Below are 13,934 nucleotides of genomic sequence, written 5' to 3' on the forward strand. Positions count from 1 at the left end.
ATCACTAGCTGTAGCTCCAACAACCGCCTGATTTATGCCACAGCCATTATCAGCCGATCCATGTTACCTTAGTTAAAGAAAAAGAGGACTGAGGTGTCAACAATGTCATATTAATTAAAAAGAAGGGGACCGACATATTAAAACCACCACCATCTTAATGCTCTCCAGCTCCAGCAGCTGAATAATGGCCTTTCTGACAGCGTCAACTTAAAACTGATATTATAACCCGCGCACTAAACAACATTCATGTGGAGTTTGACAGTCGATCGATGTCGACGCTTGATGACGTATAATTTCAGCGCCATTTGACATGCTTTGTGCTGTTATGGCGAGATGACTTCAGCCATCCTCTCAGCGTTAAGTGTTCTCACCAAACCTATTGCTGGTAAGTAGATAATGAGACAGAGCGACAATAACCGAGATTACGTACACGGTAACGGATCCATAACGGCAAACTCGCGGCGTGTTTTGGTGCTTTTCTGGACGTTGTGCCACCCTTTTCAGTTTTATGTTGTTAGTTTAGTTAGTTTGCATGTGTTCAGAAAGAATTGGCTGTTAGAGATTCCTTCAGACGTTCTCTATCCTCGTTGTTTTAACCCCCCTCCGTCCTCTGAGCCATACTATAGGCGATCAGTAGTCACAGCGTGATGTTGTGTGTTGTTGTTGCAGAGGCGTCTGTGCATGGGGCTCAGTGTTCAGAGCAGGAGGCCCTGCAGGCGGCGCTGCAGGCTAACAGAGCTCTGCTCCTCCAGCGGCTTGAGAGTGACAGCAGCTTGGAGGAGGTGAGGAGGCTGAGGGAGGAGGTGATGGTGGCGGCAGTAGGCTGGTTCTCTTACGAGACAGAAGACTGCACGTGGAGCTTTGTGCAGGAATGTCTTCTGCTGCTTCTCGCTGTAGCTCGGCACCTCTCTACTGAACTCGAGTGTTTCAAGCAGGGCCAAGCTCAAACTAAGCGTCGCACATCTGAGATGGCTCCACCTTTACCTCCCGATGTTCTGAGTGTCACCCACCAGAAGATCCTTGGAGTTACTCTTCAGTTCGTGGTTTCTCTAGGGCTCTGCCCCTACCTATCTCCTGGAGTGGGGGTGTCACTGGGTCGCAGGTCCACCTTTGGAGCAGTGGTGGAAAAGCTTGCGTGCAGTGGTACGATGCCAGCAGCAGGACGCCGCCTTCTTACCACCACGAATGCGCTGCTGCAGTTCGCTGAGCTGTCGTCTCTTGCCACATTGGTGTTCACGCAGCATCTGGGTGACGTGATGGCAGCATTGTGCCAGCTGGGCTACCAGCCCCAGCAGGCAGAGAGAGGAGGCCAACAGGTGCATATGGTAACATATGTGGATCAAGGTCAAAGATTCATGCATGTCTTCAAAATGGAAAACACAACCATATCTCTTGCAAATATTTTAGATGCTGCAGCTCAATAGTGAGGAACGTCAAAGCTGCAGAGAGGCTCTCAGGAACCTCTTAGAAAAAGTCTACCAACCAATCGTTGTCAAGGAGCTGCTGATCCTCCAAGGTGGACCCAAACAGGTGTGCATGTTTACAGTGGAATTATTGCAGAGAGAGCTGGAACCAGGGTTGTTGTTGTATGAAGCCTGTTGTGTACTATATGTCTGGGAGGTTCAACAAAACGTTTTAGACAAAGTGGAGCTCTGTTTCTCATTTATAAGACCCAATGGTCACAGTATGTGTGCTGTCCATGCTTCCAGTCTGGTGCATTGGGCGGAAGAGCAGCTTCAGGATCTTCTCAGGCCTGGCTGAGGCGTCTCTGTGGCCAGCTGCTCTCTGAGCGCCTGATGCAGCCCAATGGTGTCCAGGCTGTAGTTCGAGCCATTCTGGAGGGAGGAACAGGTGAGTTAGTTTTTAGAGTCCCCACAATTCCATCACATGAATCTCTACACTATGTTACCCTAATATTCTATACTGTGGTAATGTTTTTATAGAAAGATGCTTAAACACGGTGCTACCTAACCTACCTGTAATACTGTCCCTGTCCTTTAGGGGGCGAGTCAGACTGGAGGAAATGTGATGCTGTTGCCAGGATCCTGGTGGCCTGTCCTCAACAGTCTGCCTCAGCGGACAGTTATTACAGACAAGTTTGTCCTCAGGTCAGCTAATCACACTCATGCTAGGATAAAGTACTTATTTGAAAGCCTTGTTAAGGATAATTTAGGGATTAGTAAATTGTAATAGTAATTTAAAATATTATAACTAACCTTACTAAAACGTCTATAGGATTTGATCTGAAGTGTATTTTGTTGCTTTCTAGATCCTTGACCTCCTGCACTTCAAAGACAAGCCCACAGCTCAACAGTTCCAGCGCGTCTCCACCCAGGTGGTGCTCTCCATGGTGCAGGAGAGGCCCACCTTTGCCCAGCAGTACTTGCTGACACCTCTGCTCACACCTCTCCAGCGCTGCACCAGTGCCTCATGTCAGTAATATGATGTCGGATATAAATCATGTCATATGAATGCTGGGTTAGCGTCAGAAACAAGAATATCTGTCGGGGAAACAGAGCTGTTGTTATGAAGTGATAGGTCAGACAAAAACTGGGCTGAACGCTGTGGCACATGAACATTCACTCAAGTGGTAGAAACATGTTTGTGTGTGTGTGTGTGTGTGTGTGTGTGTGTGTGTGTGTGTGTGTGTGTGTGTGTGTGTGTGTGTGTGTGTGTGTGTGTGTGTGTGTGTGTGTGTGTGTGTGTGTGTGTGTGTGTGTGTGTGTGTGTGTGTGTGTGTGTGTGCGCTTACGTGTTTTTACCAGACCAAGATAATTCACAGGCTGCTGTGGATGAGTGGGAGTTGACGAGGTGCGTGGATGACGTGTACAAGGTGGGGAAATATAAAGACACTGAACACAACACATTCATAGCAAAGCTCATTGCTCATATCCCAGGTTTGGTTCGAGGATGGTCTACAGTATGTGGTTTTGTTGAAGATGTCATCATCACATCTTAATGAAGAAAGATTCATGGTGACAACGTACGTCTTTTCTTTCTGTCAGATCTGGGTAATTGGAAACAGTCCATCAGCCCTTTTACTTAAAGCTCTACAAAAAGTTGTTCCTGTTGTCTTCACACTGTTCTGCTTCACCAAACAGAATGTCTCCCACCTACGGTAAGGAGCTCTGTTCATACAGTACACAACTTCCCCACAGTGAATCTATAAAGTGGTTACATTTTTTCCCCCATCTTAAATGTAGTGACTCAGTTTATTAGCTACAAACTGAAGTTAATAGAGTAACTGCTGAGTTTCCTACTCTAGAACAACTAACTTTCTGAGCCTTAAACCCAGGTAGATATATTGTAGATGATTCAGTACAGCAAGTCAGAATACTGTTACAATTAATAATACTACATAATACATACTTCATAGCAGTATTCATTGTTAAGAGTTTGGTACCACGTGCTCCACAGCGCCCCCTGCCAGGAGATCTTGCTGTGGTACCTGAGCCACTCTGAAGCATCTCTGTCAGCGCTGAGGCAGCTTTCAGGTCTGCAGCAGCAGGAGAATGATGTGGTGGCAGGTTTCCACTTCAGCCCAGGCAGTGAAGGAGGAGCCAAGTTCAGGCGCAGAGAGAGCAGCAGGTGATTCCCAGGCGCTAGACAAAGAGAACCAGCTCTTCAATTGTTAGATATTGCATGTGAATTTCATTTTAAATGAAAATTCCTATAACTACTTTCAGTAGCTTTCAATGTTGTTTATATTGCATGACAAAAGCATTGTGATAAGCAAAAGGAGCCACCGTGTCTGATTTCACAGTCTTGTGTGTTGTCTTTGTCTGTGGTGGTCTATCAGTGATGAGGATGATGCTCTGTATGAGAAACTATCAGGAGAGCAGTGGAGACTCGAGTGTCTGATGCATCTGCTGGCTGAACTCAAAGACTCCGAGCTGCCAGGAGACTTCTTCCTGAGCCTACTGGAGGTAAGGAGCATCTCTTTAAAGTCAGTGTTTGGTTCAACCGGTGGAGACAGGAACCTCAGTTGACGTTCCATCGCTGCCTCGTGTCTCCTGCAGGAGCTGACCAGCTGGACCTCTACAACAGCCACAGAGGAAGAAGAACAGGAGCTGGATGTGTCGGCCATGACTCTGCTGGAGGTGGAGCAGCAGCTGTCGGGCCGAGCTGCGAGACGGGGTCAGAGGCTTGTTTTGCTTCAGACGCTGGCAGCAGTGGTTGAGTCTCTGCATCACACGGTGCTGCTGAGAAAAATCACACAGGTGAGGCCACAAAATGAGGTGTAGCATGTTGCTACAATGTCACTTTACGCCTCACATACTTATAGCGTGTTTAGGTCTGGAACCCGTTTTAATAAACATGTCATAAGGCCATGAAGGCCCCAGGCAGGATCAGCTAACATCTGCTCCTCTGTAGCTCTGAACTTTGGCTTCTATCAGGATTGGTTCCTGGCTTCCAAAAGCTGCTCTCCACCCTCATTTAGTTATTTAATATTTGGTTTGTGGTGACTTAGTTTGTGGCAAACACAAACTTGGCAACAACGTCCTGTCCTAGTCAGGGAAGTCTGAGAATATAGTGTGTCACCCTCATCTTTCATGTTTAGAGTTGGCTGGTTGTATCCCACCTGTGTCCATGGATGGAACTGTTCCTGTGTCCTACATCCATGTTTGTGGTTGATTTAGTTACATTTAAGTTCATTTAGTATTAGGATTACTTGGATAGATAATAGTCTTTGCTTTTGTTACTGCAGCATATTAAGTCTAGGTCAGGGGTTGAGTATTTAAGATTGCTGACCCCTCGTCTATTGGAAAGAAGCCACGTTGAGCCATGTAGCACTCACACAAACAGGCTGTTTATTTAATGATGAGAAGCTGGTGCAGATAACATAGCTTGTAGTTTCTTTGGTGCCAGACACATTCCCTCACAGATGAAACTGACCTCACCTCCCTGAGCATGTCTTTATAAGGACTGTTTTTCGACCAGCTCCATGTTGAGGTTCAGGTTTGATGGTGAACATATTTGTAGCCACAGCCATCTTTTTTTCCCTCCAAAGTCCTTTTTGTTCATGGTTGTGTTGCCAGGTGTTGGACTTCATTGTTTCGCTGATTCAAAGGGCCTGTATTGATCTGGGTCAGGCCATTGGAAACCCAATAGAGGGCCAGACTCTAAGCATGGCCATGGGATTGGTGGCCACTCTGCTGTCTGGACCTCAGGTACTCCCAACTAAACGCTCCACACACGACCACGCCGCTAATGTACAGGAGCTGCACAGGAAGCTGCCGTAGACATTTAGAGTCCATTTCTCCACTTCACTGCAGCACGACCTAAACAGTTTTAGTTCAAGCTGCTTTTCCCATGGAAACAACGCTTAGTTCCTATCCAGGACAGGCATCTGGTTGAAAGTCAGCTTAAAAATCTAAGGAGTGGGATCATTAACAATTAGATGAAAACAAAGATTGTCCAGAATTAGTCAAACCCTGCAGTAGCTCAGTAAAGAAGATCTTAGCTCCTAGTTATGTAAGATGGCTGTAACACTGATAGTAGAATAATTTTATGAAGAAAACCCTCCTTACCGGCAGTAGGTTTAGATCAACGAACAGCTTGAAGTTATGATCCAATATGGATTCATGCACTGAACCTGGTCATGTCACTATTAGGGATGTCATGATCCCAAAAACGGTGGGCACTGATTTTAAGACGCTCCAGGACTGTTGTTTTTGAGCTCTTGACATTAAATTTGCAAGCTGTGAGCAACTGCCTGCTAATCCAAGTTATTTTAAAGCCAGCATATCTCCAAACATGTCTTCAGGATGTTCAAAACCGACCAGCAGCTCATCCTGTCAGATTAGTCTAACGACTGCACATGCTATTTCCTCACCTATTGGCTAGGCAGTAGCTATTTAGGTTGTGTGCATGTGTGAGAAGCAGACACACAAAGCAATAACTGGAGTAGGACAAGTAATGAGCCTCACCGTGTCAGGCAGGAAATATGGATCTCTAAATAAACATACAGTACATTCACATTTAGCACAATTAGACGATGACACTGTGTAATTTATACCCTGTCAGAAATATAAGTAATAATGGTTTCCTGCTGGTCGAATAGACAGGCTCTAATTTAGGCTTTTTACTGTGAAAATCATGGGTAATAACATTCTGGCTGTGTGTAGGTTCACTTGTTTCCACTTCAAGAACTAATAAAGGCTGATGCAGTTACAGAGTATGCTAGCGATCAGACACATTTTAACTAAAATACATGTACAGAAGGATGTCGAGCACACCTTGACTTACTCTCATCTATTCCTTTGAACAGCTCAGTGCAGAAGACTATTGCGCCATGTCGAGGCTGCTCCTGCCATTGGAGACGCTGGCACAGCAGCACTCGGATGTGGTCGTCCAGGAGCTGGCGTCCAGCCTCAGAACTGTCATTGCCACCCATGGCGCCTACCAGCCTGCAAACCTCAGTGCTGCAGCTCAGTCCTCCAAAAACCATGAGCCCTTGAAGAATGATAATGAATTTTCCAAGAAAAAGCAAAAACTACAAACTGGAGCAAGCAACGCAAGGAATAATCCTCCTTTATCCTCGCTGGGCAATAATTCACCTGGAGGACCTGCATCAGAAATGAATGTACCAGATGAAGGGAGGACTAGGGTCCATGAATCGCCTGCTAAGCCTTTTTCTGAGTGGCTGCTGGATGCATGTCACCCGGATGTGCCAACTAGAGCCTTTGCTTTAAGAATTCTTACCCAGAGGGTTCAAAGCAGAGAACCAGAAGCCGTCCAAGCCCAGGAGACAGTGTTCAAGGTGTGTTGCTTCATTAATAATAATGAGGTAATGGACGTTATAGCACTACACACGAGAATAACACTGAGTAAGCTTTTCAGTTCATCATCACCTAGTCTTAACAGAAGATCTCACTTAGACTGGAGTCAGAAGAAGTATCTCCTTGTCTGCTGCTGAGCCGCTGGACTGTAGCTCAGTATTTCCCCCAAAATGACTTGAAAATCACAGTCATTTAACAGTTTGTAGATATTTGATCTTGGCCCATTTGCTTCCGCGGCATAGATGTTATTTGAGAAGCTGGCTCCCGATAAGATCCTGTGCATGTACACGTGCGTGTCTCCTGGGACGCTCTGAGCAAACCTGCAATAAATCAGGCAGTTGAACCACTGCAGCTTTTGCCACAGGGGATAGTGGTGCACCCCGGGGACTTGTTAATGTGGAATAGCAAAGAAAGGATAATACCTCATTTAGTATTCTCTTTAATTAGGGCCCTGCTTCTACATACACCTCAGATAACCTTCACCCCCCCACTGTTACAGCAGAAACCCCCGTATTGATTTTTCTCCCTTTGGTGTCGTGGCTTCATAGATTTCTCCAATATCATCCACGCAGGCTTTCATATCATCTTTCTTCCCACATGTCTCCTGTCTTCACCCCAGTTAGTTTAGCTTCTTTGGAATCTCCTCTGGCCCACCTTCCCCCACGCCCATCCAAGTATTCTAAAGTTCCTGGGGGTGATCCTTGGATTATTCACTTTGATAGTTGACCTAGTTGTGTTTAATGTATTCAGTTCTGTGCCAGTATCGATCCAGGCTGGTTTTAATGGTAGAATATTCTATAGCTTGTCTGTTTGGTGCTGATATTGTTGTTTTTCCAGCTCTTCTTAGAAAACCTGGAGCATGAAGACTCATTTATTTACCTGTCAGCTATTCAAGGTGAGGTGATGGCAAAGCTTGACTTCTGTGAGGCAAACTTTGCTCTTGTATTATCCAGTCAGTCTTATGAACTGAGTTGAACCCATCTTAGGGCTGGCCGTTCTGGCTGATTCCTACCCTGAGAGCATCCTGACAAGGCTACTGAGAGACTTCCAACATGGCCCCTCGCTCCCTACATCTGACAAGGAGCACTCGCTGGAGACCCGTCTCAAAGTGGGAGAAGTCCTGATGCGGGCAAGCAGAGCCATGGGTGAGCTATTTATCAGTTTGTGTTATGGAAGCCTTCACTTCACACAGATACAGTTCTGCTGCCTAAGCCTGTACTGTGGGGAAACCTTTAGTTTTCCCTTTAGCTTTAGTGAATACAAGTAGTCAACGAACTGCGGCACTTGTATTCTGAGTTGAGGCTGCTCGTGCCTCTGGAACGTTGACTGGACCTTAACTTGTCTTGGCTCTTATATACATATACATATACTTTGTATCTTCAGGCTCTATGTCTATTATACACTGTACATTCCATAAGGCAAATATAGCAACAACATTCATTTGCACACAGAGGAGACGTAAAGGATTGTTTTCGCTTAGCTTTCGTCTGTGCAGGTGTCTCGTGGGTGACGCCGGCTGGTATCTTGCTGACTCGTACACAGTGGAACAGAGGGAGACTTTCTCATTAGCTCTATTAGGGCTGTGACAGTCTATTGAGACACATAAACAATGAGGGAGCTTGTACTTGTGTGAGTGTGTGTGTCCTGAGTGTCTGCTTCAGTATTTTTTGGGTGGCTTGAAGCTTGTGTTTCTGAGGAGGTGCTTGGCACTTTAACAGACTCATTTAGGACAAGCTAAATGGACCAGTGTCCCGTGACTGTGTGTAGGACCAGCAGGTCCTGGTGCAGCCCGCCAGAGTCGTCTCCTTCCATTGAAGCTGCTGGCTTCTCTTCTTGCTGCTTGGCAGGAACAGCTGGAGTGAGCAGTTGCCTCTGTTCTCTGTCCGTCTGCCCGTGTAACACCCTGGGCTTGTTCAACAGTTTGACTGTAATGTCAAAGACAGCATCAAGATGTTGAGCTCATAATGCATGTTATGTAATACTATATATATCAAAAATGATTTTTATTTACAGATGACACTAGAGTTTTCTATAAGTTGTAAGAGGTTTTCTTTAAGATGACTAATGTCTAATCTTGGTTTCCTCTCTTCCTGAACCAGGTGAACTGACGCCCCACCTCGGCCGTCCTCTGATTAGCATCTTTCTCCAAGGGACCAAGGACCCAGACCAGAGTGTTCGTGCCAGCAGTTTATCAAATCTTGGGGAGCTGTGTCAGAGACTGGATTATGCCTTAGGACCACTGGCTCAAGAGGTGAGGAGAAGCGCACCAGAATGGAAAGACTGATCCTGTCCCAGCATTGGGAACATTCAGTAGTCGACCTACAGCTAAAGCACAGGCCAAGTAGACCTTTGGCCTTTTTCCATTGTGCATCTGGCAGGTGTTCTCCAGATAAGTGACGCATCAGAGCAGCTTCTGTGTCATTGCTGTTTGTGCGTTTGGTCGTGGGCAGGGGTTAACATGCACTTTCATTGCATGTGTTCTGGCTCCTTCCTACCACAACCAGCAGTTACTCTTTAGGCTTTGAGCTACCCTAGCTTGAACCCACACAGACAGAGAACAGGGTCCCGTTGACAGTTTTATTCCTTACTTGGACCGTTTATAAAATACAACATCAGAACTGGCCCGGTGTTATTCACTTCCCTGCATTTTGGGAAGGTAATACAAGACTAGAATTGGAGGTCACAGAGGTCACAAATCAATATCAGCATCATCAATATAAGCTACTTAAGGAGGAATTGATTAGTGTGACCTCTGTAACTGGCTTACATCAATGTCCAAGAGTTCGCTCATACAATTGTATTAGACAATTAAACAAATTATGAGCAGAAATTAAAAAAAACAGCGCACAATATCTTAAATGTAAATAGTAACATAACATTTAATCTTTATTATATGTAACGTGCAATAAACAAATTGGGGGGATTTTGTTAAAAGGTTTAACAAATACCTCACATCTGTTTTTTTGTCTGTGGTTAAAGAAGCCGAATATTAAGGAAACTCATTTTTAAACAATACCACATTTTTTAAAAAAAGCCCAGTGTTTTTTTTTTCTTAATGTTTCTCTGTTGAAGGTTACAAGTGGCTGCTCGCTGCTGACGCAGGCCTACACTCCTTTTTAATTCAGTTTGACCTGAGCTCAGCGCTGCACAAACAAACACAAACACATGCACATGCTCACTTTGATGAGGCGCCGCGCTCAGACAAGCTAAGGCTGCGTTTTTCCAGGCTGCTGCAGTGGCCCCAGGCCAAAATAGATCGTGTGTTTGCGTGCACACATGTGCCGCCTGCTCGCTTGAATAAGCAGCTCTGTCAGGTAGAGGAACAAGGAGGCGTATTCAGGAGCCTGCCCACTGTGACTCAAGTATATAAGGTGGAGGCTCTGCACTGGTTTCATACATCAATAGAAGCAGTTTAGTTCTGGGCTGGCTGAGTTTTCATAACCACTGAGTCACAACCTTCAGCTGCGTTTTCTCTCACCTACAGGTTATTTCCGACTACATTGTGTATTAGTTTTGTCTATGTGTGTGTGCACAGCTATGCTCCTGCCTGATGGCGGTGATAAAGACAGAGAAGGAGGCAGAGGTGAGGAGAGCTGCTGTCCATGTCATCGCCTCGCTGCTTCGAGGACTTGGTGACAAAACCACCCAGGTACATGTCCAATCCACGTTTGAGCCAGATAATGTTACAATGATATGATCTGCAGCTGTCAGTCATTGTCTTTTGACTGGTTAACTTGTATCACTGACCTTGAACAGATGTAATGCAGTAGGATGTTGGGTTGCATGTTACATGGAAGCTAAAGGTGGAAGCCAGGCAACGTGCTGCTCCTTTCCTGCCTCCTCCTGGGTTGGAGTGGGCTCCATTCCTCTTAATTTTCTTTCAGTATCAGTCAGTACTAATTGGGACAGATGTGATAACAGTTCCTGTTCATATCTGGTTCCTACTTTGACCTGAGTTGCAGCTTGTGAGCCACAACTTTTATTCAAAGCATATTGCTGTTTCACCTGAGACATCTCAGTTTAATCTTGGTCATTTTTATATTTCTATAGAAAGACTGCAAGCACTATGATGTAGGAAAGTGGGCACCATGGCCCCAAGAAATGTAATGCAGTTGAAAATAATAACAGAGCGTAAGGTCACTACTTCACTACTGATACGTTTACAACCAGTCTCTGCTGAAGTGTTCTTGGACAGTCCAGGCATCACATCACTGTTCCTTGGACCCCTAAAATTGAAACAGACGTCTGCAGGGGAACTGATGGACTCGTGCTTCTGTAGACATACTGTCCTAGTCTTAAGAACTGTATAACTACAAGGATATAATTTTAACTTGGTATGTTTGTGCTATAACAAGCTATATACACTTCAACAAAAACAAATAATGTGTTCTCCTTCCTGTGGACAGTCAGTACAGACATATCTACTGTATATGTGACCTCATGGCTCAAAGTGTAGTGGAGCTTCTGAAGTTGTCCACCTGCTAGTCCAGGACCAGGTCTAATTACTGGGACAGCTGGAGCAGCAGAGCAGCTGGATGGCTAATGATACACAGCGAGGCATGAAAACAAATGAGAGGGACAGGCCCCACACACACAGACGCACAAAGGTGAAGCCGGGGTGCAGATGTGCTGGCCAGGTGTGGTGAATGGTGGAGGAGGTGCTGCAGCGTCTGAGGAGCTAATAAACTGTGCCAGTAGCCAGAGATCCATTACAAGGCAAAGACGTGTAAATGCCGGTTCTGTGCTCCGTGTCCTAGGTTCTCACAGATGTTCTGCTGGATCTGTACCGGGCTCTAAAATGGGCCATTCGCTGTGACCCAGATGAAGTGGTGGTGCTGCATGCCCAGCTGGCTCTGGAGGAGCTCGATGGCGTCATGAAGAGGCTCATCTTTCCTCAACAGAAGCTGGAGAAGAAGATCGTCGTCCTGCCGTAGAACTCTGAGCCGTGTTCTGCCTGTATGGACGACAGTGAGTCGGAACACTCCACCACAGGGACGCACTGTTGTTCTGTTCAGTCACTGCCATCTGGTTTATATATTTTATATAAAATCCTGTAAAATGACTCTGCAGTCTAAAGACTTATTTTTGCTCATCTTCCTGATGCAACACGTGGCTAAAAGCTGCCGATGCTGAAGTCACTGATTCGTGTCATAATAAATTTGACTGACTAGACGCTACGTGATTTAAAGAGTTAGTACTGTAGCTTTTATTGAGCAGTACCATCCATTAGGCCAGGCCCTTCCTCTGCTCCTCCAGGTTACATTAACAGCACATTTACAGCTCTCATATAGTGTTAGAAGCCATATTGCTAAATATAAATCCTGATGAGGTCTGATCATGTCCCCTAGCTTCATGTAGCTCCTTTGGTTACGTGGCTACAAGCATTAGATGGAATGATTTCATCTTGTGCATTTAGTGGCGACAACAGCTGGACTATGTCAACAGGGCAAAACGGGATCCTTCAAACAGAGTCGGGCTGAAAGTTGAATGAGACATTCCTTCCTTTGTGTCCTCCAGCAGCAGTGTATGAATCTGTGTGAACGCGCCGTGGGCAAACACCAGCTTGGGTCAGTGGGCATTTTTCCCACTGCAGAGTCGAGCGGTGGTGGAAACCAGCTTTTTAAACACTTTTATTCTAATAATGTTTTTAACACCTCTGCACTTCTACAGAGTAGAGTAGGCCTCCACCTCGTGGTTTAACAGCCTGTATGGAACGAGCAGCTCAAATATGAGTGTATGTGGCCGTCCTTTTACCCAAAGCGCTCCTGTTTGTTGCTTGGAATGACTCTGACTGAAACCTCTGACTGCAATACTGGCAGTTTATACTGTATAAATAGAAACAAAAATATTTATTTTACAACAAATAGTACAAGTACACTAAAATAGTTATTAGAGACATAGAAATAATGGTCTGCTTTTGACTTCTAATGCCAGCAGTAAGTTATACCTGCTGAAAGTCTTTGTTTTTCATGGAAGGCAGTGACTCAGATTGAGGTTTATCAGCGGTTCCAAGCAATTCGATGGAGATTCTTACTCCGGAGGCAGGAGGAGGCAGACATTTGTCCTCAGCTGTGCTGCACAGACAAGTTCTGCACAGAAACTAGTGAGCCCACATTAGAATCCCAGTTGAACAACGTTTATATCACTTCCTGCTCGTCCCAGTCAATGTCAGGACAGCGCCGCTGGGAAAGACGCAGCTCTGCTTGAATGTTGGCTGTGGGGATTAATACAGGTTCACACCAACGTGACTTTCTGCAACTAACAAGGAGAATAAAACATGCAGAATGAAACGATGATGCTAATTTATGTGGGAGATGGGAGAGAAAGTAATGAATATTAGCTGAACCTAAATAGCTGATGGGACTAAATGATCCATGCTGTATTTCTCTTTTATACCATATTTTTAGGAGTAGAATTTTTTATTTCCTACATTCCAAACTCCAGATGACATAATTTAATCTGAAACATGACTTCAGATGACATCATCTACAGGTAAGATTAGTACTTTAGAATTATGAAGTCATGCATGAAATGAAAATGTAAATCCTTTCATATAATGGTCTGGACTCTGTAACAGTAAATACACACAGTGATGGAGGGGCTGGAAAAGGGCACAATGTGGACTGGTTGACTGCAACCATGTTAATCCTGTTAATTTGAAGGGTTTGTGTGCATCCTATTACCTGAATGTGGCTTGACGGTCACGTATTGATCCTCAGAGGCGTGCTGCAGTTTGCCGTAGGCTGCCAGCCCAGCCGCTCGTAGAAGCTGCAGGATGTCAGCAGCTCCGCTCAGAGCGGGGAGGGAGCGCAGATAAATAAGCCCATAAAGGCTGCTTTGAGCGAGCCGGAGAGTTGGAGAGGAGAGGGGGCTCCAGGCAAACAGTCCCCAGGCCTGACGGAGGCTGGCTGCACTGCAGAGAGGAAGGGGGGGCAAACGGGACAGAGAGGCGAGCTTTGGAGGAGAAGCTCAGCACTGTGGCTCTGCCAGTCTGCCAGGTGGGACAGTGTGACAGAGGAGAGAGGCTCTGCAGCAGAGGAGCTGATGCTGCAGCATCCGGCAGGACGAAGCCCGGGGATGCGTCATTGCAGGGGCTAAAAGGAAGGCGGCCTCGCTGTGGACTTCAGCCGTTCTGGTCCCAGGCTCATGGTG

The 13,934-nt window shown here is 45.7% G+C and overlaps 1 protein-coding gene and 1 long non-coding RNA gene across 3 annotated transcripts in view; one reads left to right on the top strand and one right to left on the bottom strand.

Moving 5' to 3' along the window:
* Positions 1-11,845, top strand: tango6 (transport and golgi organization 6 homolog (Drosophila)). 2 transcript variants are annotated; one of them, XM_029153278.2, is made up of 18 exons: positions 1-385; positions 670-1,325; positions 1,408-1,530; positions 1,710-1,851; positions 2,002-2,108; positions 2,270-2,432; positions 2,766-2,833; positions 3,006-3,118; positions 3,418-3,588; positions 3,800-3,926; positions 4,020-4,220; positions 5,040-5,171; positions 6,272-6,763; positions 7,620-7,677; positions 7,769-7,927; positions 8,882-9,033; positions 10,318-10,431; positions 11,540-11,845. In XM_029153278.2, the coding sequence occupies exons 1-18, from the start codon at positions 334-336 to the stop codon at positions 11,714-11,716; spliced, it is 3,207 nt and encodes a 1,068-aa protein (XP_029009111.1). In that variant the 5' UTR covers positions 1-333; the 3' UTR covers positions 11,717-11,845. The 2 variants fall into 2 exon arrangements, with proteins under 2 accessions (XP_029009111.1, XP_029009112.1); XM_029153279.2 differs by having other exon boundaries at positions 670-1,316.
* LOC121202293 (uncharacterized) overlaps positions 2,690-13,934 on the bottom strand; it is a 23,206-nt gene continuing 11,961 nt past the window's right edge. The window contains exons 2-3 of the long non-coding RNA XR_005897803.2: positions 3,981-4,199; positions 2,690-3,602 (exon numbers count right to left, since the gene is read on the bottom strand). This is a non-coding gene — a long non-coding RNA (uncharacterized LOC121202293). The remainder of the gene's footprint in view (positions 3,603-3,980; positions 4,200-13,934) is intronic.

The sequence above is a fragment of the Betta splendens genome, chromosome 6 (assembly GCF_900634795.4).
Source record: "Betta splendens chromosome 6, fBetSpl5.4, whole genome shotgun sequence".
In the NCBI taxonomy this organism is placed as follows: domain Eukaryota; kingdom Metazoa; phylum Chordata; class Actinopteri; order Anabantiformes; family Osphronemidae; genus Betta; species Betta splendens.

Coding starts and splice junctions, on each gene's coding strand:
- tango6 (XM_029153278.2), top strand. CDS start 334: ATGACTTCAGCCATCCTCTCAGCGTTAAGTGTTCTCACCAAACCTATT. Junction 5,172..6,271: donor CTCTGCTGTCTGGACCTCAG/GTACTCCCAACT, acceptor TCCTTTGAACAG/CTCAGTGCAGAAGACTATTG. Junction 7,678..7,768: donor TTACCTGTCAGCTATTCAAG/GTGAGGTGATGG, acceptor AACCCATCTTAG/GGCTGGCCGTTCTGGCTGAT.